The following is a 27,557-nucleotide window of genomic DNA, read 5'->3' on the forward strand; positions in this document are numbered from 1 at the left end:
AATTAAACCTATTTATGTTTTAAAAATCCTAGTTTATATTTTAATGCTATTAAAAATATTGTAGAGAGTATGACCTATTAATAAATTTGTTATCGGGAATTACCTTTAATAAATGTTTACCACAGACATAATATAGGTCTGTGATGTTTATATTTTGGTTGCTGTCAGTTCTTTTATCCACTAGTTTGCCACTGCCTCTAGACTACTCTAGAGATGTTGATATTTATAGAGTCGATAAACTACTCAAATAGAAATCTAGATTAGATTTAGATGTTGATTTAGTCTGATATCTAGATCTCGCGTGATATGTCAAGACGTCTGAAATTACTTATCTAGCTAGACTGTCTTAGTGTCTAAGACTATGTTGTAGCCTGTAGTGTAGGCCTACTAATCATATTAATCATAATCATACTAAATTTAAAATACTATAAAAATATAGATCTAGTCCTAGTATACCTAGATATAGACTAGTTAATAGTATAGTATAATATAATCATTCATGACTAATTGACTAATTCAGTAATTGTCATTAATTATCTATTATCTAATGATACTAATCATAATAAATGTGATAAATAAATGTAGTTATCAATATTATTATGCTATAATAAGTCATGTTTAAATAAGACTATAAAATATAGATCTAATTAATATAAATAAAACAATATAATTTAATATAATATAGATCTAGTGACTAGTCTAGAACTCTAGATCTAATAAATAATAATATTTATAATGAGATTGATAAAAGACTTGAGTCAATCAATGTATACAATACATTTATAATAATTTTTATATATCTAGATTCTAATTCTAGGTATACCTATAGGTATAGGCTTAGGCTCCATTAACTGTATTATATATTATGATTATATATAGGGTCATAAAAATTATCGATCTATATTCGTTTTATCATACAATTATATAAATAATATCTATCTAGATTCTAGTTTAACTATAAATAAATGTTTTAAGTTACTAGTTTATTAGACAGATTAGTCACCTGTTTTAGCACTAGATATAGAATATCTATAGAATAGATATAGAAATAGAATATAGGCTTAGGCTTAGGTTTCATTAACTGTAATATATATTCTATATAGAGAGTTATACAAGTTATCAATCTATAATTGTTTTATCATACAATTATATAAATAATATCTTGTTAGAGCCTAGTTTAACTATAAATGTTCTAAAACTAAGTTACTAGTTCATTAGACAGATTAGTCACCTAATTTAGCACTAGATATAGTCAATATAGAAATAGAATATAATCTAGATCTAGAAGGTACTAATTAAGTAATGGCTAGTGAAAAATTGATGCCAGCTCCTCATATACTGATTGGATGCACAGGAAGTGTTGCATCTATAAAAATCCCAATGCTAATTGAATCTCTTCAGCAACTGAATCCCAAGGTAAACTTACATGAAACACATTTACATGAAATTAATTATAAAGCAATTATAATTACTATTATACATTATTTTTATGATTATTATAATATAATGTTGGACCATGCTGGCTGCATGATATATTAGGATGGTCCTAATTTCAAATCCTCCCCATTTCATTTGTCTTATCCCAGCCATCCAATAAGAAGTTGGGATAGTAAGTGAAAAGCTTCATTTCCAAAAGAACCTTTGAAACTTAAGTCAAATGTCTCATAATATTTCTACTTTAACTATACACTATAGCATACTCAGTGCACTCAGATCCAATATCTTTTGTTGGCATATTGCCATATTGAATTGGGAATATTGTGAAAAAATGACTCTATGGTGTTGTTTTGGTGCTGCTAAGCAAACACCACTGAAATCAAGTAAAATCTTTCCTTCAGGACATTTAACTCTAGCCCCTATGATTAAGGAGTCAAGCAATTTATACCACCAAGCCAAACACCTTTTTGGTGCTTCATAAAAACCTACAAGCCCCTTCTCCTTCTTCACAACTAACCAAAAATTGCAATGGGGTCAGCTATGATAATAAGTTATATAAACAATATAAAAATGACTGTGCAGAAATCTGCAAATATTCCTGGAAATGTACATTTTGCTACATGAAGTGTCAATCAGAAGGCATTTTAATCAAAAGTTATTAGTTTTTTTAATATACTTTTATTATATTGAATCTTTGTACTTAAAGTAGCTATGGTATATGTTCATACTATATTTTAACTAATTTAAGTTCCGATTATCATTTTATTGATGAGTTTTAGCTACTTCAAAAGCTGCATCACATTTCATTGGGAATAGATAAGTCACATTCATTGTGATTTAAACATACAGGCAACATGAGAATTTATATTACTCTTCATTTTACAAACATCTATTTTACAAATATTTGTTGATGCATTAGATGATTAGCGAGTGATAGAATTTTAAATGAAAAAAAAATCAAGCTTTCTCTACTTTTGGAAAGACAACAGTATTTATGAACATGAGAACTAAAATGAAAAAAAAAATGTGAAAAAAATATCGTTAACAGTCCCCAGTAATACAATTAATCTTAGATGAACATTCAATTGGCCAGAAGGCTAGAAAGAAGCAGGACCTAGTTATTAAGGCAGTGTTTCTCAAACTGTTTGGCTTGCCACCCCTAAAGGGGCATGATGTCCTCTCAAAGAAGGCATAAAGGGTGGGTGTGAAGCCAGTCAATTTTTTTCATTCAAGTTATCAATCCATGTTTGATTATTAACCTAGTAAAATAGCATTATTACAATTGTTTAACAGATTAGAATGTTTTAAATGTTGTTTCATCTTCTAATAAAGACCTTTTAAAATGTATACTGTTAAATTGAGAGGCATCTGCAACAATATCAACTGAAATCTTTTTGAAGATGACTTTTCAAAATGTCTCCTCTAGCAGGATTCTTCTTGACTTAACACTTAAATGGTCGAAATTCTCCTGACTGTTGTACATTATTATGTTGACAATGTTTGTGGGACAAAAATTAAAAAGGTCTACATCCTAACATCTTACTTAACACAAAGATGATCTTACAATAATCATGCACATTACAAAAATATGTACACTATATGTAACTTAAATGTTCTCACATAAAAGTGATTGGTCAGTGCTGCCTCCTTCTTTATTAGACTTAATTTGATCTTGATTTTTTTTTAAAGAAAATGAATAGTATGCTCTATTGCAAGAAAACACTTCAATATGATATATCAGCCTGTCCTATCCTTTTTTTTATTTGAGCTCTTATTACTACTTGAAAAAGTGAGTTCTGATGCTAAAAATGCTGGAAAATACTTGACCCTTGCTGGACGAGCTTACAGCACTTCATCAGACTCCATTCCTGTATATGGGAGAACCTACGGCTTCTCTTAAACTATTTCCAGGAAGAACCTTTTTTAATATACAAAATAGAAAAAATTTATCTTCAAAACATTTTATTTTTAAAAAGGACTTTGCTTTAATAACAGTTAATACCTAAATTTGGATTTGCAACATATAATAAATATTTATATAAAATATAACTTGAAAATAGACTTAAGTTTGTTTTCTTTTTCATTACATTCCTAAAACCCTCACAGTGCTCACCTTGCAAGCTTACAGTGCTCCCTTAGGTCCCCAACTATCTAAAGGGGGTGCAAACAAAACTCTTCTATTTAGGGGGGCACCATTGGCAAAAGTTTGAAAAGCATTGCATTAAGAGAACATAGTCAAGAAATTAACAGTGACTGAGGAATAAACACAAGCAGTCAGTGGTGTTGCTTTGGGTGTGATATTGTTCATAGGGTGTGATATTGTTTGTCCTTTCTGAAATTCATGACAGTTGAAGTTGTTCCTGAGACTGTGAAGCTATGGAAGTCATTTCTTTGATTCAGAAGTAGTGAAAGACGTCCCTGACACACTGGGAGATAGCACCACTATATAGATTTAGCTCTAGTAGTGACATCAATTCATGAAACAAGTGGTTGTGGTGGCACCCATACTTGTAGACTGTGTCAGCACCCATATCTGAAAAGTATTCAACAGTGGGAGCAATTGCATTTTTTAAGTTAGTTTATCCAAGTTGGCTAAAGTATTTTCAATTTCCCCTATTGGCTTCAGTTTCTATTTGACAAACTTTTTAAATTCTCCATACTCTAAGACTCTGTAGTGAGCTAAATCTCTTGCAGCATGGTCCAGAAAGATGGCAGTGCTTTTAAGTGTTTCCCTGTTTATGTGCAGGAAGAGACCATGCTTGTACCAGTGCAATCACTCTCATGACCTCCCTCAATATCAAAACCAGCTCCATTCTGATGTAGTATTCTACATTCATAGTATCTTTCTGGCAATATCTTTCTGACATCAGTCATCCAATGTAACATTATCATAGAATAGGGTTGACATGCTTTGTCATTCATGTTATAATATCTTCCTCAGTTCCTATTATATTCACATTTTATAATTTACAACTTTTTTATTTCTATGTAAATAATGACATCATTTGAACAATCATTATTAATCTGATTATCTGCCCATTCTATGAAAGAATATTGGAAAGAAAAGCTCTCTTGTTTGCTCCTGCTTTTGAGAAATCAGATGTATATGAAATGTTGCTACTTGTTAATAATGATTTAGAACTAGATATCTTTTATATTTATCTTTATTCCAAACAGCCTGAAATAAAAGTTGTTTCTACCCAACATGCTTTGCACTTCTTTAGGAAAGAAGAACAGAATGTTATTATATATACAGATAGTGATGAATGGGAGGTAAGTAGCCTTAATTGAATAGCAGAAAGGGAAATAATTAGTGTGGATTGACCATTAGGGTGTATAGGCAAATATCCTTTGAGCAGACACCCAATGGACTGGTGGGACTACAGCCTAATGAGCTGTTTATAATGGCAGTAATGGCAATTAACTCTTTTAAATATTTTATAATCTTTTCTTTCTTAGAGTGTCATGATTGGCCTTGTCCTTACCCTTTATAAAAGATATTTTACAGACTTTACAGTGTAATGCTATCTTAACACATTTGCTGCAATGAAATAGGCTTTATCATTATGCAGTGGTTCTAGTGAGCTTTAATCACTTATACACACTAAACTCTTATTGAACAACATACCTATACAATTTGCCAGGTGAATGATGAATCTATAACAGAACCCTCACTTATTTATCACTAGCAAACTGTGTTCATACCATGTTGGAATGCCCTAATTTAGCTCACATCAGACAGATCCTATTACCACAACAGCCTAGCATAGCCAACACTCTGTATGGCATTGCAGAACAACTGAGAAGAATAGCTTGCTACTTTTCCATTGCACACACTGCTAAAGAGCTTACAGCTCAGTAGCAAAAAGATGGCTAGATGAAGAAGATGTATCACACATAACTCAATGTTATGTAATGGTATTATAATTAGCAATCTACCAAAATCATCACCAATATTGACTTGTAGATGATGTCATTATATTATTGGGTTTGTTGGATTGTCAAATGATTTTTGTTGCTATGAAGATATTCAACACTACCACACAACTTTCAATTTGCCTTCAAACAAGTCAACTTCATGTTCTTAGAGCATATAATATGGTGTGTACAACAAAAATAGAAGTGTGTTTGCCTCTTAAAATGGCAAAAAAAAAACAGGCAAATGATGAGATAAATCTAGACGTTGAAAAGCATATAATATCCAGATTTTTAACGCCATTATAGACCTCAAGCCTTGTTGAAACCTGTTTTATAAAGATCTTGCATGTCCCAGAAATTTCTGTGATATGACTCAGTGGACTCTAGGCTGATAAATATAAGTGCGGGAAACATATAATATGAACAGGGCAATAAATTTTGTTTGGATGGTGTTATGGAAGTTGAGAACAAAGTGTTGTTTGCTGTTGCAGAATTTTATTACTAGGGGTGCATCTTTAATCAGCTTGGCTTATAAGTTTGTGATTATGTTGTCATGTAGGCCTACACTAGCAGTTTGTGAAAGAAGTTTCTACATGTGTAAATTTGTAAAGAATAGACAAGGGAGTACCACCACACAAGAACACTTTTTAAACTTGACATTCTACTAGAAAATGATTTGGAAACAATTACAAATGATGTGGCAGTGATTGGTTCATGGATTAGAAATCTTCTTTATGCATTGAACGTGGATATCATATATTAATCACATTAATTAAATTTCCTTTTAACGTGTTATATTTAACCTTTAGAAAAATCAAATAATTTCAAAACCATTAATAAAGTATAATTTGATAACTAATTAAGTTTGGCTTGTTTTGGAACCTACCAGTCTGCCAATATGTTGAAATACAATACTTTATATAAACCCATGCATGCTTTTTTTTTCATTCAAACTTAACTTATTATGAGGACAAGTATGAATGGATGCCCATCATGACATTCGATGTATGGGTCGGATTGCATGGTTATGCAAGGGACCATTTTGACACCCAGTCTTCCTCTGGAATTAATATTATGATTGTAATATTACTTTACTTTTTTTTAACCAAAATTGGAAACTGTGTATTACTTTGTAGACATGGTCTAGTATCCAAGATCCTGTACTGCACATAGAACTACGAAAATGGGCAGATGTAATGATCATAGCACCATTAGATGCAAATACTTTAGCAAAAATTGCTAATGGTCTCTGTGATAATCTTCTAGTAAGTAGATATCTTTTATCTCATCAACTTTAGACTTAAAGAGCTGTAAAGGAGTTTAGGGAATTCTGTACCGCTTGTTAAAATGCTTTTTACAAAGATTATATCAACTCTCTCTTGTAAAAAGTTTGTACATGTTATTTCTTCTCCACTTTGCAAAATTATTTCTTTTACCTGACAACACAAGAATCATTAAAAAATTAACCAATTAGTTAATAAACTATTAGTAATTAATTTTTTTTTTATATAATAATAATAATAATAATAATAATCTTTATTATCCGTAAGGAAATTTGTCTTACATTACACCAAACAAAAAACATTATAACTATAAGAAACCAAAATGTACATTCACACCAGATTCACTCATAATTTACATGTGACAAAGTTTATACCAGATTGTTCTTATTTAATGATTTGATTGCCAGGGGAACAAAAGAGTATTTGTGTCTGTTTGTCTTTGCTATCGGTGTCTTGTATCTCTTTTGTGATGGTAAAATCACAAAATCCTGACACAAAGGGTGATTCTTTATTTCGAGGATCTTGTTAGCTTTTTTATAGATGTTTGTCTCACACAACTGCCCAAATGGGGTTTGTTTTTTGCCAATGATTTTGCCAGCAGCATTTAGGATTCTATGAAGTTTATTTTTATTTTTAATGCTCAGATTGCCATACCAGGCAGTGATATTGAAACTTAAAATATTGCAGATGTGAGCGTGATAAAACATAGCCAAGGCCTTTTCACTAATATTAAACGAGGACAGTTTTCTTAGTAATCGTAATCTTTGCTGCCCTTTTTTGCTGATATAATCAGTATTTGCAGTAAAATTTATTTTATGGTCTAGGATAGTACCAAGGTATTTAAAGGTTTGCACAATTTCAATAGTCTCTCCAGCTACAGAAACAATATCATTTTCCTTCTTGTCCCTACGAAAATCGATTATCATTTCTTTGGGGTTTTTTTACATTTAATAATAAAAAATTATCTTTACAATATTTTTCAATTTGTTCTATTTCTTTGAAATACTCATTTACGTCTGAGCTCTCTGAGAGCAGGGCAAGAAGAGCCGCATCATCAGCGAATTTTGTGAAGGAGCAACAAGAACTATCGGATTGAAAATCATTGGTGTACAAAATGAACCACAATGGCGATGTCACAGCCCCCTGGGGCGCCCCTGTGTGAACTATGCGTTCATTAGATATAACATTGTTTACCCTAACCCTCTGAGCTCTCTGGGTCAAACATTCATTAGCCCATAGTATTATGTATGGACTAATCTGCAACGCTTTCATCTTTTCAATGAGTAAATGAAGTTGTATAGTGTTAAAAGCTGATGAGAAATCAATAAAGAACAATCTTACATAAGTGTTCGGTAAGTCCAGATGTTTGTAGACACAGTTTAAGATATTTAGGATGGCATCGTCTACACCTTTACCCTTTTGGTAAGCAAATTGTAAAGGGTCTAACTTATTACAAAGATCATTCAAAAGAAACAAGGGAAAGAATCATTAAAAAATTAATCAATTAGTTAATTAACTATTAGTAATTAATAAATTTTTTTATATCTCAAACAAGGGAAAGAATTTGTACTCGACTGAAGTAGTGGTATAAGTCCCCTTTTTAGGTCGTCATCTGAGTCTTAGTGAACACAGCATGAAAAATAAGATGAGACTATAGAAACAATAGATAACTATACAATCTTCCATGTTCATAGGCTCTCCACAAGCAGAGAGGTTACAGTGTAGACTTCAGAAGCCTGAGAAGGCTTGAGCCTTGATAACAAATTCCGGTCGTTTTTTTGTGTGTGTTTTTTTTTATAAATGCTTGTTTATTGTTTGGCATTTTCCATATTGAATGACACCCCAAAATGACAATTTTTGTCTGTATATTTCAGGAGATTTGTATGAGTTTTCAAAAGATTTTAATAATTTCTGGATATTTCCAGGACTTTTTCGTATATTTTGCAATTTCAGGAGATTTCCAGGAACTCCTGGTAAATGGACAGGAGACAGCGGGAAATCTGTTATAAGTTATAAAATGATTTAATTTAATAATTTATACGCCTAGAATTAGCGCAGGTCCTATGACAGTGCGAGGTTGCAGTGGCCTAAGGTTGGCCCTGCAAAATAGCAGCATATGCTACGCCACTGGACGACTAGTTTGAATTATTAGCATAAATGTTTTATTTGTAAGCCATTTAGAAGCTATTTCAAATCATTTCATACATTCCTTTAAGAGAATATTTCAGATTGAAGGAGAAAGAAGGGGATAGCTGAGTGAAGGTTACTGTGATAGTTCTTTAAATGCATTTTATAAAAAAAAAAGTTGAATTTGAACTTAAGGGCTCAAGACTCCTCAAGCCAATATTCTAACCATTGTACCAGCAAAGTGCCTATGAAAATGGAAAGTTTCAAAGATATCGATTGTTAGTTTCAAACTTTTAGGCATTGACCTAATTTTCTACACAAAGTATAAAGGGGACTAATTCAACTTATGCCACCATATCTATTAAGTACAATTTTTCTCCCTTATTCAATACCAAACAAAATAATTAGTTACCAATAATCAATCAACAAATTGTTTAATTTTTTTTATTGATTTTTGTTTTATCAGGTACAAAATTTCAACTTGGTATGAGATTGGGTCATTTGGGTGTGGGAGAGATAACATGATGTACAAACTCATTAGGGGGGGGGGGGGGGGGGGGGAGTGTGTGATGAAGATAAAAAGGTCTAAAAATAATTTAGATTTTTGTTTGGCATTGCTTATATATCCACTTTTCTAATTGCTATGGTAGCAAGGCAATATCAAGAATAAAATATTTGTTAAATTGCTTGTACAATTTATTTCTGGATCTTTTTGATCAAACTTTAAAAAAAATAATTCTGGACATTATTATACCATTTCTCTTTTACTGCATATTGTTACAGCTTCCTTATAATCTTCTCAATATACAGGTCTGTGTTTGGCAATAACAAAATTTTGATAGCCTAAATAACAAATGAACACTTTTCTAATCCACAATACTTGATTTAAAACACAGACCATCACACAACACGCTATCCTAACATCTACTCTATAGTTCAGTTCTTCGGCTCCTTCATTCCCAAGAATATAAAGTAAAATTGAATGAGACATTCACCTACACTCTCTTGCATGTTTGTTTTAAGACTTGTGTTGTCCGAGCATGGGACTTCCATAAGCCTCTCATGTTTGCTCCTGCAATGAACACTTGTATGTATGAGCATCCCATTACAGCTACACAAATAGATCTGCTGAAGAAACTTGGCTATAAAGAAATACCTTGCATTAGTAAAAAGTTGGCTTGTGGTGATACAGGTATTTATTTAGTTCTTCATAATGCAGGTATATCTGCAACTTTCATATACTAAGTAGCAGAGAATTTATACAATTTAACTCTGTTAATCAAATGAATAGTCTGCATGTTTTTGGTGAACATGAATCAGCACACACAAAAAAATATTTTGCACATGCACTGAAAAATGTTTATTTCAACAGTATTTTGAACAAATACTACTAATATTAAGGCTTTTGAAAAATGTTTAAGCAATAAATGCATCAGCATAAACTTACTATATGATTAAGTCATTTACAGTGCCACTGAAATTTTGTTTAGTACTTTCTACTAAAAATAGCAATCACATTTTTATTTGATAAAAAATATTTATTTATTACATTTTTTTTTTCAAAACACAGGTTTTGGGGCTATGGCAGAAGTTCCTACACTGGTCTCAGCTGTGGAACAAAGTCTATCTAGTTTCAATAAAAATGCGGGAAACACCAGCTTACCTAGCACATCTCAGTCTTCTGGTTTATAACTAGCTTATTAACATAGAATAATAGGATGCAATAAATATTTTTAGTGTTCATACAATATTAGATTTATAGATTATAGTTTTTTTAATTGATAATTTTTTTTTGTGACTGTATTCTAGCATAAGTTTAGTTTTATGTCAATGAAGCTAAAATACCAGGTATTAAAATGATTTGTAATTCTAAGAAATTCAAAGAAACTTGATGTTTTTGAAAATATTATGTTTTTAAATCAAGTAATTGTATTCTGTCCCAGTTTTTTTTTCTTCTGAAAGAAAGGAAAATAATTAAATAAAAATAAATAATTCAATAATGAAAATCAACTTTTTATCATTAAGATAAAAGCATTAAAAGAAAAAAAAACAAAGATTTTTTTTTTGAGATTATTTCACCTTCTTTTATTGAGGCATGAGTCAATCACAAATGTTGACAAGAGCATCCATCCATTCAGCAAGTGGCAACCATGTACAATGATTAATAGTGGAAGAAAACATCATCAAATGATGACAAGACAAATGTGTACAAATAAAATCATAACTGGCAAGTCTTGAAACTAGCAATGCACATTAAGATTAAACCAACCAAGTTGACACAAAATTTACACACAGTCAATATCTCAAAGCTTTTGTTTGCAATAGTGACAGTAGTATTGAATATTGTTGCTAATTTTCACTTTTAGACTCAGCTAAAACAGAATGTAAAACATTAAGAACTGAAGGTCTAAACGCATACCACATTACACCATATGAAAATGAGTGGATTGCATGCATACTCTTTATATTGCACAAAAGGATCATTACAAAAAATAACTTATCACAATAAACATGAAGAAAGCTTCAATGAACAAATTATAATGCCAACTCTATCTAAATAGTCTCTGAAACCAAAAATGTGTTTTTTATTGCTTGTTATTCTTATCTGAGTGTAATTGAATTTAGATGTCTTTACAGAGGCAATCCAATATTTATAAAGAATGCATTATATTTCCCACTGAAACTACTCTGAACTATTCTAATAGTCTGTAGTGTAATGTGTATGGTGCTAAGCACAAGTATATCATGACATCTGCATGCTGTTTTGTTGTGTGTATTACATCATTAGCATTATTGCACTAAAACACCAATAAAAGTATCCTGATCAAAACAACTAGTTTTAAATAAAAATGTGTGAGATGATTACAATTAACAATTAATGAATGACTTCAAGCCAATGATGTCAGCATAGTTACATAGTTCGCTACAGTCCCACATGTAGTAATGTTTAAAATCAATGGTATTTTTAGTACAGACAATCAACAGCTTGCCTGCTGTTCCGTTAGCTTAGAAGAATGTACAAAATGTGTTCAAAGAGGATAATTGTTATTGACTGACAACATGTAAATATGTTCAATGAAGACATTGGTACAGTAAACAGAGAACAATTTCAACCATTTGATGCTAAGAAGATGACATTGTTAATGAGTTAATAAGTACATAACTTTTAAAACTGACTTTCTAAGACAGAAAATGATAAATGTATAATCACAAATAATGGGTAACATACAGTAGTACATATGTTTGCTTCAGCAATTTTCCCCTCCAATAGCAATGCTCCTCATTAGTAAAGTGTTACCAGCAAAGTACTGCAACTAGGGGTAATTATCATTTACATGATCACCAAGAAAATTATTTAACTTGAAGCCATCACCTTTGTTTCTATAATAGCAGTTCAATCTATACAATGTTTTTAAAGAGCTGAAGCTTTCAACACCTAAAATCTATAGTTCTTTATTATAACATATAATAACTAGACAATAACAAACTTAGATGTCTTGGTAGTGATGGAAGTGCTAGTCATTTTAAGTAAAAAAAATTAAAAGCTTTTTAAACTTTCCAGATATTTTGATTAATACTTAAGACATTTACTGTGTTGATGAGACTTTAAACCTTTTTCATACTTCTTTTTTTTTTTAAGATTCCCATATACATTATCAAAATTTGCTGCAGAAAAATTACTTTAAATATTAGCAATTTTTCCTATTCCTCTGAATAGATGTGGCCTACATATAAATAGAAGAAACTATGTAAAAATGTATCATAAATACAGCAGGATTTATACAATTGTAAGAAAAATTCAAAATGAGGGAAACAGACAGGTTTTTTTAAAAACTAAAATTTGATATTCTCACTTTTATTAGTTCAATAAAGAAATATGCTTCAACTCCTTTAAATTATTGGATTCTCACTAATCCCCTTATAAAAAGTAAGCTCCTGATAAGCTATGACTAGTTTTCTCAAGAGAGACTAACAAGTACATTAAAAAATGTTTCTTTCCCAGATAAAAAAAATTGCAGCATTTTCATATATATTTTGCAGCACTGAAGTATTTAAATTCCCTGTAAAAAAAAATCAAGCTCAAGGTTAATACTTTCTATGGAAAAAAAAATTATCCAAGAGGGTATGAAAAACTGTAAAGAGACGTAAAATGTATTTAGTCTAGGAATAAAATAATGAATATTTAAAACTAAATCATTTTAAAACTATTGCTATGACATGGAAAGTAAGAAACCAGGTTGTACTTTTACAAAATTCAATCAACATGGATGCAAATAATGGTAGATCATTGCTTACTTACTAAGACTTATGTTATCTTCCTTTGTTAATTTTAGCATTGATTTTTTTTTAAGTTTCTCGAGCATTCCTTTTAAGCAATATGTTAAGTTAAGAATTTTAAGTCAGTGAATGAAAGAAAAAGAAAAATGTAGAAATTTTACAGAATGTATGTTTTTTAATTATAAAATTCATTCACTAAAGTAAAAAGAACTCTTTTTTTGGAATATAATGACACAAATATATCCAAACCAAATCTTTGTAACAGTAAAACCTCCTCATATACTGACATTCTGAAATTGTGTGGCTGAGAGGTAATGTACACTTGAAATTGGCCCTGGCTACCTATCAAGGGGGCTCGATGTTCGACACCTGACCAGAGCAGAGTTGTGTTTACTGAGCACCTAAAGGCAGCAAGGAAAACCTTCTCCCCGATACTCCTTCCCCCCACTGAATGCACTGTCAAGCATGAGTTTCCACAATCAAACCTAACACTCTTCCTATCAAATACCAATGGTACCAGTATTAGATCAATTCCTTCACTGCGTTGGCTGAGAAGGTTTATTACATTAAAAAAAATTGCTATTTTTTGTAAAATAAATACAATTTCAGATCTCCACTCTTTACTAAAATAATAATTCACTGAAGGATAAATAAATCTATAAATTCTCTATTCCACAAAAAAAAAAATTTGTTTAACCATTCATGCACCCTCCTTAAAATATAGATAAAACCAATATTAGTCAATACACTGCTTAACAAAATAACTATTAAATATTAGAAAATTTTCCCCTTTAACAAAAAATGTAATGACAAATTAATCCAATCAATTCTTTTTTTGTTATTTTGCAATAATATTTCGAGTAAAGGGTTTAAGCTTAAAAGTGATGTAAGGAATTTTTACTTCATCAAAAAGCTTAGACATTTCAGTTTGCATTAATTATTTTCTTGGAAGTGAAATTTGATTTTAAAAAGTATGGTATTTTGTAACATTATTCTATTGGTCATGCCTGGTTGTGCGATATGCGCTTTGGATTGGCATTTGGTGGTTTCAGTGGTCCTGGGTTCAAACCTTGCCACTGCTTCACCCATTGCCCTGCAGGAAGTTTGGGCTAAGATGTAATTATCTTATGTAATAATTATCTTATGTAATAAAACTGAAGAGACATCCAAAACGTGTAAAACAAACAAACAAGTAAATAAAATTCTAAGTGCAGCATGTCAGATAGTGAAAGCTTTGAAGTTAGCATAATGAATGTTCTTACATCAATCAATTTATCAAAATATAATTCATTGTAACTATCAATTTCTGTGTGCTCATGTTAATGGCCCTTAAAATTAACAAGTATAGAAACTCTACTCAGTCACATGCAAAAAAAAAATGTATGAAGCATGTTATTTGCACAAAAACGCAAATATGTTTACACAAAATCACACACTAAACAAAGGCAGATCCTCAGCAGTGAGGAAGATGATTATTGGCATTAACATTCAAGCTATCAACATACATGTTTTACCATCAAAATATCCCTAGTACCTATTCAGAAAGCTAGATAAAATGTTTTCCAAAGTACATGTCTCTTCCAATGGCAGTGAACAGAGAATGTGTACAGAATGAGGGATGAATGCAAAGAGAGCATTTATGCTTCTTATAATAAAAAAAATCCTTTGAGTCAAAACACTTCCCAAGAATTCCTAATTATACAGTGCATATATACACACCACACAAGTCATTCTAAATGCAATTACAAAAACAAAACAAATAAATAATTTTAAATTGGACAACGCAACTCAAAATTAGAAAAGTCCTTGAAAAGTTAGAGATAAATACAACCATTTAATCTAGAAATGTAAATGCCTTTATTTTGAGTTTTTCTGAGTGAATGAAAATATAAAAGTTTTAAATTCCATCAATATTTCCATCTATGTTGAAGTAGCTAAGCCCATTGCAGCTTTCAAAATACTTGGTTCAACAACAAAAATTAATTATGTTTCAAAACTTGGCTGTTGTCTTTAACAAAATAGTAGAACCACAGAACCACAATTGATAGAACTCTAAACGGTAAGTCTGTGAATGAAATGTCCATAGGTCTCAGCAGCAAAATGATCCAATTGTGTAAGTGGGAGGGCACTGTTTCAGTCTTTAGAATAGAACTCACATAGAGGGAAATCATAGTGACTATACATGTTCTTAGAGATAGTGTGGGACATCTTGGCCAGTCAGAAGTCTAAATATTGAAGTTGGCATAGTTTTCATATGGATCTGAAACAAGTAGGAAATCAGTGTAAGTAAAATCAGATAAAATGTTTCAGCAAGTATCAAAACTAGAGAGAAAAAAAAAAATATGCAAGATCAGGGAGATTCTAATAGTAAATGAGTAAAGTGTAAATCAACAGATGACTTGTCTATCCACATTACCTCTCCAACAGAACTAGCCAACAAAGTGACAATTTTCTCATGAGGTACTGCCACTACACTTTGATTGTTGATTTCAATGATTCTGTGACCAACTCGAACACCACCACGCTCTGCTATACCACCTCTCAGTAAACTACAAATCTGAAAACAAAATGATTTTTTACTTACAGCTAGGTAAAAAAATTCTTTCCATTTTTTTTTTCAAAGATTTTGACATCTCACAAGTTTAAAAAAAAAAATGTATGATAATATTTTACTTTTTCATTACAGTTCATCACAAAAGGTTTAACAAAGAACTGACCACTCCATTCTGGACACTAAATCCCAACTGATATTTGACATCAGGTCTTTTAATTAGAACTTCCACAACTGGTGGGCAGGGAACAACAGTCAACTTGACCACAGTTTGTGAACGAGACGCCTGAAATAAATAGAACTATGGAATACAACAGCTGCTTCAATGAAGCTGAAATAATTTTTAGATTAGAATTAAAACAAAACAAATAGTCATGTAACAACAAAACTACTTTAATGTCTTTCCATCAGTGTTTGTGTAATGGTTAGAATGAACAATTATTATGAAACAGAAAATAAGTTTGGATAAAGACACAGTACTCATAGTACATGGATAATGACAAAATTATGTAAGGGTTTCTTTTTTGTCCTCATTTATTGGTGTATACTTCCTGTATATAACAACCTAAATCAGATCCTTACAAGCTTATTTTGTTTCACACTCAAGACAGTCTACAAAGATTGTCTGAATGCTATTCAAAACAGGTGTGGAGTTTGCTTGCCCTCCATGCAAGATTGGACACAGCACCCAGTAGATTACATTACTTCAATTGCCCATGCACTATAAAGAGAAGATATAAGCTTCAACAACTGTCTAAGTCTCTTAATTTTCAGTCAACAAAAGGAAATGTACCAAGCCAAACCATATAAAAATGCTACATAAGTACCAAAAAAAAAGGTGAGAACAATGTCAATATCTTTAAAGTTAAGAAACCAAGCAATCACATTGTTGTCTTTATATTACTAAAATTGTTGTAGAGCATTTAGAATTAACTCTGTTTATCTACATGTAATTCTTTCTTTAAAGGCATATCTTTAAGTCAATGCAAGATTTGCGTAAGTCTAATAAAGTGATTGGAAAAATGTCTGTTTGTATTTTGTTACTTTCAAAGATCATTGACCGTCTTGCATGAATACTCCTTTCCTCTTTGCACAGGCCAAAAAAATATATCAGAATGCCCCAAACTTTTTTATTTTTATAGCTGTAAGATCTAAGTGAAAAATTCCTAAAGACTGTGATATTAAGGTTTCTATGAAACTAATAAACTAATTTTAAAACAATGGAACAATTATTAATTTTTTTCTTTTTATAATCTTTGTTTTTCCTTTAAAAAAATTAACCTGAGCAATGCTAGTCTAATTATCTAAAAATGTAAAGTGTCTGAATTATTTTTACTAGGATCAGCTTTATCTCCTGTCAATATAATTTGTTCTAACAACAAATGTTTATAGATAATTATCAGGCATTTGGCTTCATCCATTTTTTATAAAACAAAAAAGTTTCAAAGTTTGGGGTATAATAATGTTTCACTTTACAAATATAGTACTAAATGAAATGTAAAAAAAAAAAAAAAAAAAAAAAGTTCATTAAACAAGTGAAAATGAAGTCTATCAACATGAGTTAAAACAAAGAGTTTAGTAAACAGAGAAATGCAGTCAACTTTTGTACTTTTAATTATGATTTGAATGATAACAGAACTCCATTTCTAAATCTAACATTGTGCTTGGATAAAAGTTCATATCATTTTTTTACAACTTATTTTAATTCTTTTCATTCAATTTAAAAAAAAATACAACTTAAAACAACCTACAATATGACCTTTTTAAAAAAAAAAACAAAGCTATTATGTTTTTAAAAAATGAAGCTTTTTTCCCTAAACAATACAATCTCTTTATTAGATTATAAAAGCAACTTAATTACTAAGTTCAATGCAAGAGAATGCTATCAGAAGCTTTTGAATCAGTAATCATCTAAGCCTGGGGATCAGGCTACAGTGAACTAGGTTACAAAAATCTATAGCCTATTCAACACACCCATTGAACTCAATGGACCTAATCATATTTATAGCTAGTGGAAATCAATTTCATTTCATCAGCTTTCAATAGTTTAGTGGACACGGGTAAGAAAACAGAAGGAAACAACACAGAAAAAGGGAGGGAATAAGATATGGTTGTTTTGTTTCATTTATTGATGAGAAAAAAAATATTGGAAAAGCTTGTTTATTCCCTTTATAGCTTAACACTTCATTATAATAGCATATATTTTTCAAGCTATACACTCTTATATAATGGGGATGATTAAACTGAAGAACAGCATCCATGTTAACTTTAAATAAACCCAGCAAAAATTAAAACTAGTACAGCTTTCTGGGATAATTAAGGGAGCTACTATGAAAATTAAAAGACTGAAAAGCACTACTTGGTTATATCAACAAACAAATCCACCATCCCTTTTCAATTCCTACCATTAGCTTACACTCTCTTCATGGCTGACTCAGTGGAAGCAAAAAGTTGTCAAAAGTCAGAAAAACTAGCAGGAATCTTGTGGTTTCAATCCCCATTCTAGCCATTATTCTTTTCAAAAAGGATCCAATCAGATCCAGTCAATCAAATACAATCCCAAACAAATCATATTAGAAACAATTGAGATGATCCAATTTGATACAAGAAAATTTTAAAATATCATGTTGCTATTATAAACTGTGAGGACCTCCTTAGTAGCGGATATAGTATGTAATTTGTTGTCAGTGTATCAAAAACTAGTTTCTCTATAAAAATCATAAAAGTTTGTCATTTGAGATCTTACAGTCATTTAGTCAAACAGAATTGCCAATGTGTAAACATTGAAAGAATTTATTTTTGGATGGACCAATAGTAGGCATTCTTACCTTAATGTAGGTCTGACAAGATGACAGTGGTAATCCAACAAGACTTATTCCATTGATTGAAATGATTTGGTCACCAATGTTGAGTTGACCACAACGAGCAGCAGGTCCAGTGGGCAGCATATTGGCTAATACAACAGTGGGCACCATTGAACCCCAGCCAGATTCGACTATTACAACCCCAAGGGGCTCATTTTTGGCTTTTGGAACTATCACCTGGTAATATATTAAACATGTTTTGACAATTAAGAAAATTTTAAAAAGCTTAACAAGAAAAAAAATTATTTCAAAGAGATTTTATCAACAAATAATGCTCATAAGCATAAATAATGTAGAACTAATATTTAGTATAACAAATCAAGGGAAAGAGAATAAACTAAACAAGTATATATATAATATATATATATATATTTATTTATGTTTAAATAAGCTTTAAGAAAAACTTTAGACATTAATACAATTTGGAAAGAAACAGGATAAGAGGTTTAGGGATTTATTATTTGTATTCAGACCTCTTTATGAAAATCTTTATTGGCAAAAAGATTGAGTTCCTCCCCATAGATTTCCTGTTGGTTGAGCACATCTTGATAGTCCATCTCCTTGAGAAGGCCTGGGTCTTCAATGCCATTGGCCTTGAGGAACTCCAAATAGGCAACTTGGAAAGCTTGACCAATGGACTGGGCAATGAGCTGAGCCTAAACAAATCAAATGTTTAAGATTATAAGCATGGTAATTTATTAAGTAATACTTCTGTGTAAATACATTTTATAGATAAAAAAAAAAAGGTGAAATATGCAATGAACATTTGCCAGATAAAATATAAAATAATATAATAATGAATTGAAAATGAATAAATCCAAACTTCCAAAATGTATTTTATGAAAGCATTGGCAGAAAAGAAAATCTTTTCAACAAAAACTAAAGAAAAGTAGTTGTCATTTATAGCTATTGCTATGTAATGTTGCACCTAACCACTAATTCAATCAAATGTAGTCTAAAAAGAGACAAATGAAAAAGAGAATATAGCTCTTGAACAAAAGAATATTTCATTACATTATATTTAAACAAAATTACTGAGTATGTCGGAAATCAAATTTTAATTTTAAACAAAAGAGATCACAAGAAACCAGCTTTATAGACTTGACGTACTAATATGTAGTAGATGAAATCCCACACTGATCTAAATAACTTGGGTACATTCCTTTATACATTTGTTCAAAACAATATTGATTGCACAACATCTAATTTACACTTTATATTATGTATAAGTGACATAATATAGTAAATAAACTAAAAATGGATGATAAACCTGTGTCATATTATGCAATATAACTAAGACATGTTCAGTCTTTGATTCATATGTTAATAAAAGTGAACTTAGACTTGTCATGTTATGAGAAAGTTATTGATCTTGCATTTAATCAAATTGTCAGTTTTTTTTCTATTCCGTCAAAAAAATAATTAATAAAAAGAATAATAATTTAATTGCAGTTCCTTCAACAAAAAAAATTAACCAAAATACCTTTTTATTAAACATCTTTAATATTGTTTGCAATGGAGTAAAATTTGATCTGAACCATCCTTTCTCTTATAGTATACAAGGGGAATCATAGGAAAGTAGCTAAAGAATTCCTAGATAAAAAGCTTTATTATTCATATACCAGGAAACTAATTGTAAATGCAGAATGTAAATCATCTTAATACATAAAGTCAACTTTTCAAATTGTAATGTAAGATTCAATATTTTATCTTATCTTATATGATACAGACGTTACTTCAAAAAAGAAGATGATTACGTCCTACGCGTCATGTATTTAGTCATGCATATTGACCAATGACCTAAACTCCGCCAAGTCACTGGTTTTCCTGGCTAGTTCAGGCAGACTATTCCATGCTCTAATAGCGCTAGGGAAGAAGGAGCTTTTGTACAAATTTGTCCTAGCATATGGAACAAGGAATGTGCCTTTATCTTTGTGTCTTTCTGAGTATTTTATTAAATTTTGTTTTTGTATTTGAAGATTATGGTTCAGTGTTTTATGTATAATTGCTACTTTATTTTTAAGTCTTCTATCCTAAAGTTAAAGGCTTTCTAAATTTAGTGATTTTACTAAAGGTGTTACTCTAGTCAATTGTGAATATCGTTTGTTATGAATCTCACTGCTCTATTTTGTGTCTGTTCCAGTTTCTTTAATGTTTTCTAGAGTTGAGGGGTCCCAAACAGAGGATGCATATTCTATTATTGGCCTAACCAAGGTTAAATTTCATTTTAGTTTTATGTTCTTATGTAATTTATAGAAATTTCTTCAAATAAACCCTAATGCTTTGTTTCATTTTTTATAGTTTCAGATCAAGTACTACCCATATTACAGAATTTATATTTTTAAGAGCACTTTTCAATGTTCATCAATTAGTGAATAGCAATTGGTAGTATAATATGTAAGCCTGCATTAATTTAGAGCTAAAATTTTAAGCAGGTAAAAAAAAAACATTTTAAAATATAATTTTAATTTTGTCAATCTTTAACAAAAAATTCAAGCATGTTTAATAAAGATAAAGTAAGTATGATGGTATCTGACTGAGAGAAAAAAAATGTTTGTGATGACAGGGAACCAACCAGCTGTTTGGAATCAGTTCTAATGCTCTACCCTGAAGCTAGGAGACTGCAACACTCCTGCCCACCATGAATAGAATTATTTCTTCTCTGGTCTTCAAAGGACGCTAAGGGAGGTAAGGGGTTCGAGAGAGGGGCTGGGAACTATTTGGGCGGTCTTTTGACACTGATCATGAAAGAGAATAAAGAAGAGAGTGAGGATGGGGGGGGGGGGACCATGGAGTGGAAGGAAAAAGGAGAGGGAGGAGACAAAGAAGTTTCCTCCTGTCAAGGCAGGTATCAGAACCAAATGAGTCCACATCGGATAATCAATGGATGGCTTTAAATAAAAATAAAAAAAAAGCGGCATTCTTTTATATTTGAGACAGATTACTTAGCAATTAGGTCTAGTAACAGTGCCAGTGCTAACACAGGCCAGTGGCTTCAAGCTAAACTATTCAGCCATTTATCTCTGATGAGTTCCCCTAAAATGCAGATCTACTATAAACCCAAACGAATGCACAAACATCCAACCAGTGAACACGTTTGTTATATACACATTGGTTTGAACAGTTTCAATTGTCCTCATTTCTATGGAACGTCTTGTAAGGGGGCGGAGGTTTCCCCTCCCGACTGCCTAGGTTTGAAACATTATCTCCCTCAAAAAAATGCAAATGATAATTACGTGTTTAAAAGCCTGCAATATAGAGCATGTGCATGTATTTGACAATATAAAACTGATGAATGGATGAGTTCAGTTGGTCCAATTTAAAAAGAAAAGCCTATGAATTATACTAAATGTTGATTTTGCAAGCGGTAGGAAGTAGATAGACTACACATGGCAAACCCAAGTAGCCGCTGCTAACTAGTCTACAAAAGAAACATTCTCTTAGTGTACGCGTGATGTCTAGTGTATGATCTGCCTAGATACCACCTCTCTATACTAAAGCTCTTGAGGTGTGCTCTAAAGAACAAGAGACAAACAATTTCAGGACAGAACATTAGTTGGATGATTACGCGGAATCATTATTTCTTGTCATTTTCCTCTTCTCCGGTAAGAGGATTACGGGATCCAATAAATTTGGATGCCAAAAGATAAAGTCTGGGTCAATGGCTAGGAAACGTTGGAGGTCGTCAGGGTGAATAGCTTGAAGCCACCTTTTAATAGAGGACACTAGAGAGTCTGAATAGTTTTCTTTAAGGAGTTGGGGTTATTTTTTCTTTAAAAGGTCTTTATAATTATCGCATTGATATAATATCGGAAATAGTTCTTATGGAAAAAAATATGTTAAACTGATAAAGTCTATCAAACAGGATCTGATAATATGAAGTTTATTGACTTGAGTCAGCAAAGGAATGTTAGTATCAAGTGTGTAGAGTCTATCAAACCAAGACAAAACATATCATGTATGTTCTCAAATGGACAATTCGTCTGAACAAGACTATTAGTACTATCGACACAGTTCTTATTACAATACTTAATGAAGATATAGACATTGGCACAGAGAGGAAGGGAAAAGGCATTGATCTAAAGAATACTCTGTTTCCGATTGAAATATGTGCCGTGAAAAGACCTGACCTCCAAAACCTAACACCTTACTAACGACCGAAAGAAAAACAACGACAAGAAAATATAGGTCTACAAGGTACCAAACTGGAAGACGACAGTCAAACTAGACTCATATAGTGACAAAACACTTGTCAAGGTCTGAAGGGGGAAATACTACTATGGGTCGAACATTTCAGCTCGCAAATGTTATGATTTGGTTGGGATCTAGGAAAATAGCACCTTTAGAACCAAGTGCCGGTAATAAGGAACTTTTATTTAGAAAAATAAATTTCTTTTACTTGGGATATAGAACTAGTATTGAACTGGGTGGGAATGGCTTATAAAATTAATGCCTGAGTTTCATCAAGCCGAAGGCCTTTTTCATCCTCTGATGCCAACTAACTGTAAAATCGTTTTCAATAGACAGGAAGTCAATGCTTTGAAAATTTCTTCATTATACTCGTCTCGTTCTCCAGTGTTAGCATTTGCCCCTCGTTCAGGGGAAATAAACAAAAAGAAACCCGATTGGGGAAAATTGAATATGTGGAAGAGTGCTTTTCTCCTTTTGGTTGTCCCTATGATTGCAGAACTAAAATGTCAACCTTCTGAAAGTCAGCCTGTAATAAGGGTAATGCTGGGAGTGAGTGTTATCACTAGATTGTCATTAACCTTAGTCTTTCTATTGAGATAACCTCCACCAGCAACAACGAGATGAAGGGAGGCAAGCAATCAATAAGCTAATATAAGTGTAGGGGGAGTTAAGCAGGGTGAGCCCCTGGCCAAAGAAGGAAGACTCGTATTCAAACTACTAAGTGAAATGATCAATCAAATAATAGAAAAAGGGAAGGCACTGTCGCTGTTGTCACGTTACAAAATAATGAATCAAACAATATTGTGAATTAGTCGATGGCCGGCTATCCCATCTATGTTCCGTGGTTTTCCGTGGCGCACAGTGTAGCTTGTGCACTGGGAGTAACGCCTATGTACATACAACTAGCTTGTGCACTGGGAGTAACGTCTATGTACATACAAATAGCTTGTGCACTGGGAGTAACGCCTATGTACATACAACTAGCTTGTGCACTAGGAGTAACGTCTATGTACATACAACTAGCTTGTGCACTGGGAGTAACGTCTATGTACATACCACAATAACAATAATAAAGCAAGTTTTGAAAGAGAGAACGTGACGGTGGCTACGACTAAAATGAATGAAATGCAACAGATATCACGTGAATTATCACACTGGTGTTCGTAACGAGCAGTGTCATTAAAAAAAAAGATAAATACAATATTGAAATGATAGGTACTGCTTCGCGGAGCATTTCAGATGTATCTACTAGAAGAGATAAATAGCTGACTCCTCACCAAGACTTGGTACTGGATATACATTGCAAATGAATGGGTCTACACTTATCGCATGACTAGTTGTAGCCTACGATTGTTTACAAATATATGGAAAAGTATTGGAAAAAAAAAGATTACATGGACACAATATGCATTTCTTGCTATCTTTAAACCAAATAGTAGTTTTTCTTTGAGACTGGTTACAAGCATGGTAAGACTGATTCAAAACAATGATATTCTTTGTAAACTGTGGAATAGACCAAAAGTCAGCTTTTTTTTTTCTTTGCGAATCCAATATATTAAAAACCCCTAAGAGTTTTTAAACAAAGCTAAGCTGCAATAAGTTCAAGTCTAGAGCAGTGCTATGCTTACAAAGAGGAAATATTTGTCAAGACGGTAAATGCGTTTAAAAAAGGAGAGAACTTTCAAGTGACTTTGTGAAACGCTGGTGTAGCCCACCTAATGCCTCAAAGAATGCCTAATGAAGCATAAACTCAAACACACGCCTCGTAATGCCGTGAAAGCAGTGAAGCATAAAAGCCAAAGGGAGTCAATTATTGATGATCCCGTATGTCAAGTGCTTCCAATTCGACGCTACTGCAAACGTTCTTTTACGCCATCATTTAAGAACACGTTGAGTCTGTATAGGCTATATTCTCTTAGTAGCTTATACCACTGCCCTCTGGCCTTAAATGATGTTCTGACAGTATCCTGGACACTGACACTTACCTGTTAACAAGTGATATCCTTATTAAATCAATTCACCTCTCAACAATTCCTCGGGTACATGTCGTATGATACTGATACACTAGGTTTACTACACCGACAGAATTCACTTCCACAGACAGGTACACAGCTGAAACATCATTCATCAACACATCTAAGCACACATCACAAACGAAAATAACATTAAGAAGTAGAAGAGAAGAAAAAAAAGTTGACCAACCTCTTGCTGTGTTTCAAACACAGCCTCCAAGGGCTCATATTTGGTTTTGCGGTACCTGGGCACGGCGACATTCCCCCCTATAGCAAACATGTCAGCGGCGTACACCACATTCCTCCCTTAAGTCAACCTTTTGACCAGCACTTTCAGACAATCCAGGAGAGATGCACGTGATGGGCTACCTGTAATGTCCATCGTAATCCGCCCTTTGTCGCCGGAGAAAACACCACAGAATATTAAGTCGAAGGCTTAAGTCAAGTTGACTCAAGACTGGACACCGTCCAAAAATAAAAAAAAATCCTTTGAAATCACTTCCCAGTGTTTGCACTGTTTGCTGGTTCCCTCACGAAGGAAAAAAAAGTAACTTGTGAATACATGGAAATAATCAGTTGAGTCATTAGTCCAAGTTTTCGAGGCACCGCCTTTTCACGCGCTCTGTCGTCACATTGTGATGTACACGAGTTCATCAATTCTACACGGCTTCAGGGATTAGCACTGATTTCAATCTAAGGCTACGTTAAATATGGTAGACATACACAGCCTTGCAAAACAAGAGGGGTAAGATTGACAGGTTGTAACCATGAGGATCCACAAGAAAAAAAAAAAAAAAAAAGATACCTTCACATTACAAATCCTATTATCCTAAATATTGTAGTAGAGATTTTAGAAACATTTCAAAGCAATTTTTCCTAATTTGCACACATTTGTTTTTGTTGTTCCAACAAAGTCATCTAGTGATTCTAGTCACTGACAAAACACCGGCTCATTCAATCTCCATTCCATTATTTTGTTGTCAATCTTTCAAAGTACACACATTTTCGCTGAAGTATCTTTAAACAAGAAAAAAAAAACTTCACTTCTTCCTTCTTAAAAAAGAAACAATTCTTTGCTTGTGTTAGCTCCCTTCTACAGTATAAAATATAGTTTGATTTAAAGACTGCCATTACATGTTTATGTCAAGTTTCATCAACGTAGAACGCAATAAACTTGATGAGAAAGCTTTTCTGAAAGTGTATTTCTGAACATTGCTGTGTTGTTGTTTTTTTAATTACCTTTAAACTCGTACCTTTGTGGAAACACCTGGACTCAAAACTCAAAAAAAACCTGGGTGGACACGATCTCGAAAAAGTCGCAAGTTATTTTCATAGAAATCTGACAGTTGCTGTATATCGTTGGGACAAGAATGACTCACTCGTTTAGCACACTGAGAAAACTCTAGTTTGACCTTTATAATTTTTCAAAGTATAAAAAGAAAGAAATTTTAACTTGGCTAGAGAAAGAAAAACTATCTTGAACGGACTATACGTCTTCGGGTATTCCGCTTGATGCCATTCTATTATTCAAGAGTTTCATTACTTATGTCCAGGAACAGTTTACGCCTATAATCTAGGTCTAGATCTAAGGGCCTATTCTCGCGTAACGTAAGCGCTTCAAGGTGGTAGTTTGAAAAACAAACGTATTTATTTGCCACTGGTGTATTTCTAGAACATAGAGTAATTGCGTGTTTGACAATTGTTTACAAATCAGTTTAAAACTAAGAGGACATTAGTAAGTTTCCAATAGCTTAGATGGTTCGAGCAATAAGGAGAGATTGTAGGAGATGCATGAACTGTTTCGGGGCCTCAATGTAAATGTAGTGAAATGAAATTGTATTGTTTATTTATGAAGTGTGTTCATCATCAGAGTAATTCCAAGTTCTAGAATAAATGTTTTGTATTTATTTAAAAAGTATTTCTGTTTTTAGTTTATATCTAAAATGTAGTATCTCCGGCATTACGATGTTGTTTGAGGGATCAGACATTTTTTTTTATGGGAAAATTTAAAAGATTATAATTATAACATCACAATGTCAACTACAATCTATACAATCGCATTGTATGATCAACACAAACTCATCGTCACACCTATCATTAGAATATTATAAAGTGTAGTAGATTTAGACATTCGCTTAACCAGAATTTTGTTTTCTCAGGGTGGGGTAGGGAGGCGAGGTAAAAATGTTATTTAAGAGGAAAAAAAACGCCATAAAAGTTGTATAGAAGAGTTAATGTCTTTTTTTTTTTGAAGTTGTTTGTTTTGTGTTTCTTGTTCATTAGAATAACTCAGGTCGCACATTCGGAGTCGGCAAATACAAAAAGCTAGGTGTACACGATTCTCGAAAACGGCTCTAACGATTTTCCTAGTAATTTAACAGTTGATGTAAATAGCTGGGAAAAGAAGTACTTGCTCGTTGGCCACACGGGGAAAACTCTTAGTTTTTTCAAATTAGAAGAAGAAATAAGTTTCCATATGGCTAGAAAACTAGGAAATATTTATCTTGAACGAACTATACATCTTCGTGTATTTCCGCACGTAGACCCTATTCGGTCTTCATTCTAGATCTAAAGGCCCATCATTAGGATATAATCAAGTCCGGTAGATATATAAATTCGCTTAACCAGGATTTTTTTTACGGGGGCAGGGTATTAGTGCGGGGTAAAAAATGTCACCTTTTTGTTTTTTTTAATCTAACATTTCTTAGTTATTAAGAGCAAAATAATCGTTCTATAAGTTGTAAAAAGGAGCTATTGACGTTTGTAAAAAAAAAAAGCATTTTTAACGGCCCCCGAAAGGGGAAAAGACGCTATTAGTTTTGTGTGGCCTGTCTGTCCGTCCGTCTGTCCCGTTTAGATCTCAGAAACTAGAAAAGATAGTGAAAATCCGACATCA

The 27,557-nt window shown here is 32.3% G+C and overlaps 2 protein-coding genes across 8 annotated transcripts in view; one reads left to right on the forward strand and one right to left on the reverse strand.

The window, feature by feature from the left end:
- The first annotated feature begins 169 nt into the window (after positions 1 to 169).
- LOC106074913 (phosphopantothenoylcysteine decarboxylase-like) lies at positions 170 to 10,513 on the forward strand. Of its 2 annotated transcripts, none has more exons than XM_013235804.2 (6): positions 170 to 378; positions 1,280 to 1,416; positions 4,615 to 4,710; positions 6,492 to 6,620; positions 9,789 to 9,957; positions 10,336 to 10,513. In XM_013235804.2, exons 2-6 carry the CDS (start codon positions 1,303 to 1,305, stop codon positions 10,455 to 10,457), a joined length of 630 nt encoding a protein of 209 aa, XP_013091258.1. In that variant the 5' UTR covers positions 170 to 378; positions 1,280 to 1,302; the 3' UTR covers positions 10,458 to 10,513. The 2 variants fall into 2 exon arrangements, with proteins under 2 accessions (XP_013091258.1, XP_055867203.1); XM_056011228.1 differs by lacking the exon at positions 170 to 378 and adding an exon at positions 411 to 519.
- Positions 10,514 to 11,395: 882 nt separating this feature from the next.
- The window catches only part of LOC106074920 (uncharacterized), a 72,994-nt gene continuing 56,832 nt past the window's right edge, over positions 11,396 to 27,557 (reverse strand). For all 6 annotated transcript variants that reach the window (XM_056011182.1, XM_056011213.1, XM_056011203.1 and 3 more), the window contains 5 exons: positions 18,932 to 19,114; positions 18,423 to 18,635; positions 15,761 to 15,880; positions 15,460 to 15,600; positions 11,396 to 15,303 (listed from right to left, as the gene is read on the reverse strand). In XM_056011182.1, coding sequence (XP_055867157.1) covers positions 15,232 to 15,303; positions 15,460 to 15,600; positions 15,761 to 15,880; positions 18,423 to 18,635; positions 18,932 to 19,114 — 729 coding nt within the window. In that variant the 3' untranslated portion in view covers positions 11,396 to 15,231. The remainder of the gene's footprint in view (positions 15,304 to 15,459; positions 15,601 to 15,760; positions 15,881 to 18,422; positions 18,636 to 18,931; positions 19,115 to 27,557) is intronic.

Source organism: Biomphalaria glabrata, chromosome 1 (genome assembly GCF_947242115.1).
Source record: "Biomphalaria glabrata chromosome 1, xgBioGlab47.1, whole genome shotgun sequence".
NCBI classification, from domain to species: Eukaryota; Metazoa; Mollusca; class Gastropoda; family Planorbidae; genus Biomphalaria; species Biomphalaria glabrata.